At 35.6% G+C, this 1,335-nt stretch overlaps 1 protein-coding gene across 1 annotated transcript; it reads left to right on the forward strand.

The window, feature by feature from the left end:
* Window positions 1-339: 339 nt before the first annotated feature.
* Window positions 340-858, forward strand: LOC120780136 (the record flags this gene model as incomplete). Its single annotated transcript, XM_040112424.1, has 1 exon — window positions 340-858. A coding segment is annotated over exon 1 (519 nt), but the record flags the coding sequence as incomplete, so codon positions are not given.
* Between the last annotated feature and the right edge of the window lie 477 nt (window positions 859-1,335).

The following is a 1,335-nucleotide window of genomic DNA, read 5'->3' on the forward strand; positions in this document are numbered from 1 at the left end:
TTTATTCGTACCGATTGATGATTCGCCCTCAAGAAACAAATTTTATTTTGCGATGCAATCAACTTTCGCATCAATATATCGTCGATATGTACGCCAAAATTGAAAGTGAGCGATTAAATTTCATCCGTTACAATCAAGCCCGATTAAGATCAGAGGAATACATACATTTGCGTGACGCAATAATCAATGATGTAAATGTGAATGATATCGGCCGTTTAACAATTTTACCATCATCATATGTTGGTAGCCCACCAACATGCAATATTTCAAGGAGTTCTGGAATGGCTAAAGTCTTGCAACAAACATCCATTATTTTATGGGACGAATGTCCAATGGAGAATGTTTGGCGGTGCATTAATATTGTTATCTGGTGATTTTCGTCAAACGTTGCCAATTATTCCGAGATCAACACCAGCTGATGAAATGAATGCATGTTTGAAAAGTTCATTTTTGTGGCGTGTGCGTCTTCAAAATGATTCTTCAGCACGTGAGTTTTCAAAGCAATTGCTGAAGATTGGCGATGGAAAAATGGCAAGTGATCAAAATGGGTTTATCACGTTACCGAATAATTTTTCAATAATTGTATCATCAAAAGAAGAACTCATTGATGGCGTTTTTCCAAATATTGCTCAAAATTATAATAACCATGATTGGTTACGAGAACGTGCAATTTTAGCACCAAAAAATGTCAATGTCAATGAATTCAATTTCCACATCCAGGAAAAATTGCCAGATAATTCGGAAACGTATAAATCTATTGATACTGCTATGAATGATGAAGACGCAGTCAATTATCCGGTTGAATTTTTAAATTCTTTGGAACCAACAGGCATGCCACCGCATAATTTGAATTTGAAAGTTGGTTCATCGATTATACTTCTTCGAAATCTTAATGCACCGAAACTTTGTAATGGGACGAGACTTTCAGTGAAGAAATTGATGCCAAATTTAATTCAAGCAACAATTCTCACTGGCAAAGCAAAAGATGAAATTGTACTAATACCGCGCATCTCATTAATACCAACGGACATGCCATTCGAATTTAAACGTCTTCAATTTCCTGTTCGGCTATCTTTTGCTATGACCGTCAACAAAGCCCAAGGGCCAACGCTCCAGGTGTGTGGAGTTAATTTAGAGGAAGCTTGCTTTTCTCACGGTCAACTGTACGTTGCATGTTCGAAAGTTGGAGCCACGAAAAATTTGTTTATTTATGCACTACAAAATAAAACAAAAAATGTTGTGTATACAATTGTATTAAATTGGACATTGCTTTTCTTTTTCATTATTGTGTTAAGAAATCAAATCTTTTAAGCAATCAATTTTTTGCGTAGAGAA

This window comes from Bactrocera tryoni, unplaced genomic scaffold (assembly GCF_016617805.1).
Source record: "Bactrocera tryoni isolate S06 unplaced genomic scaffold, CSIRO_BtryS06_freeze2 scaffold_184, whole genome shotgun sequence".
Taxonomy (NCBI): domain Eukaryota; kingdom Metazoa; phylum Arthropoda; class Insecta; order Diptera; family Tephritidae; genus Bactrocera; species Bactrocera tryoni.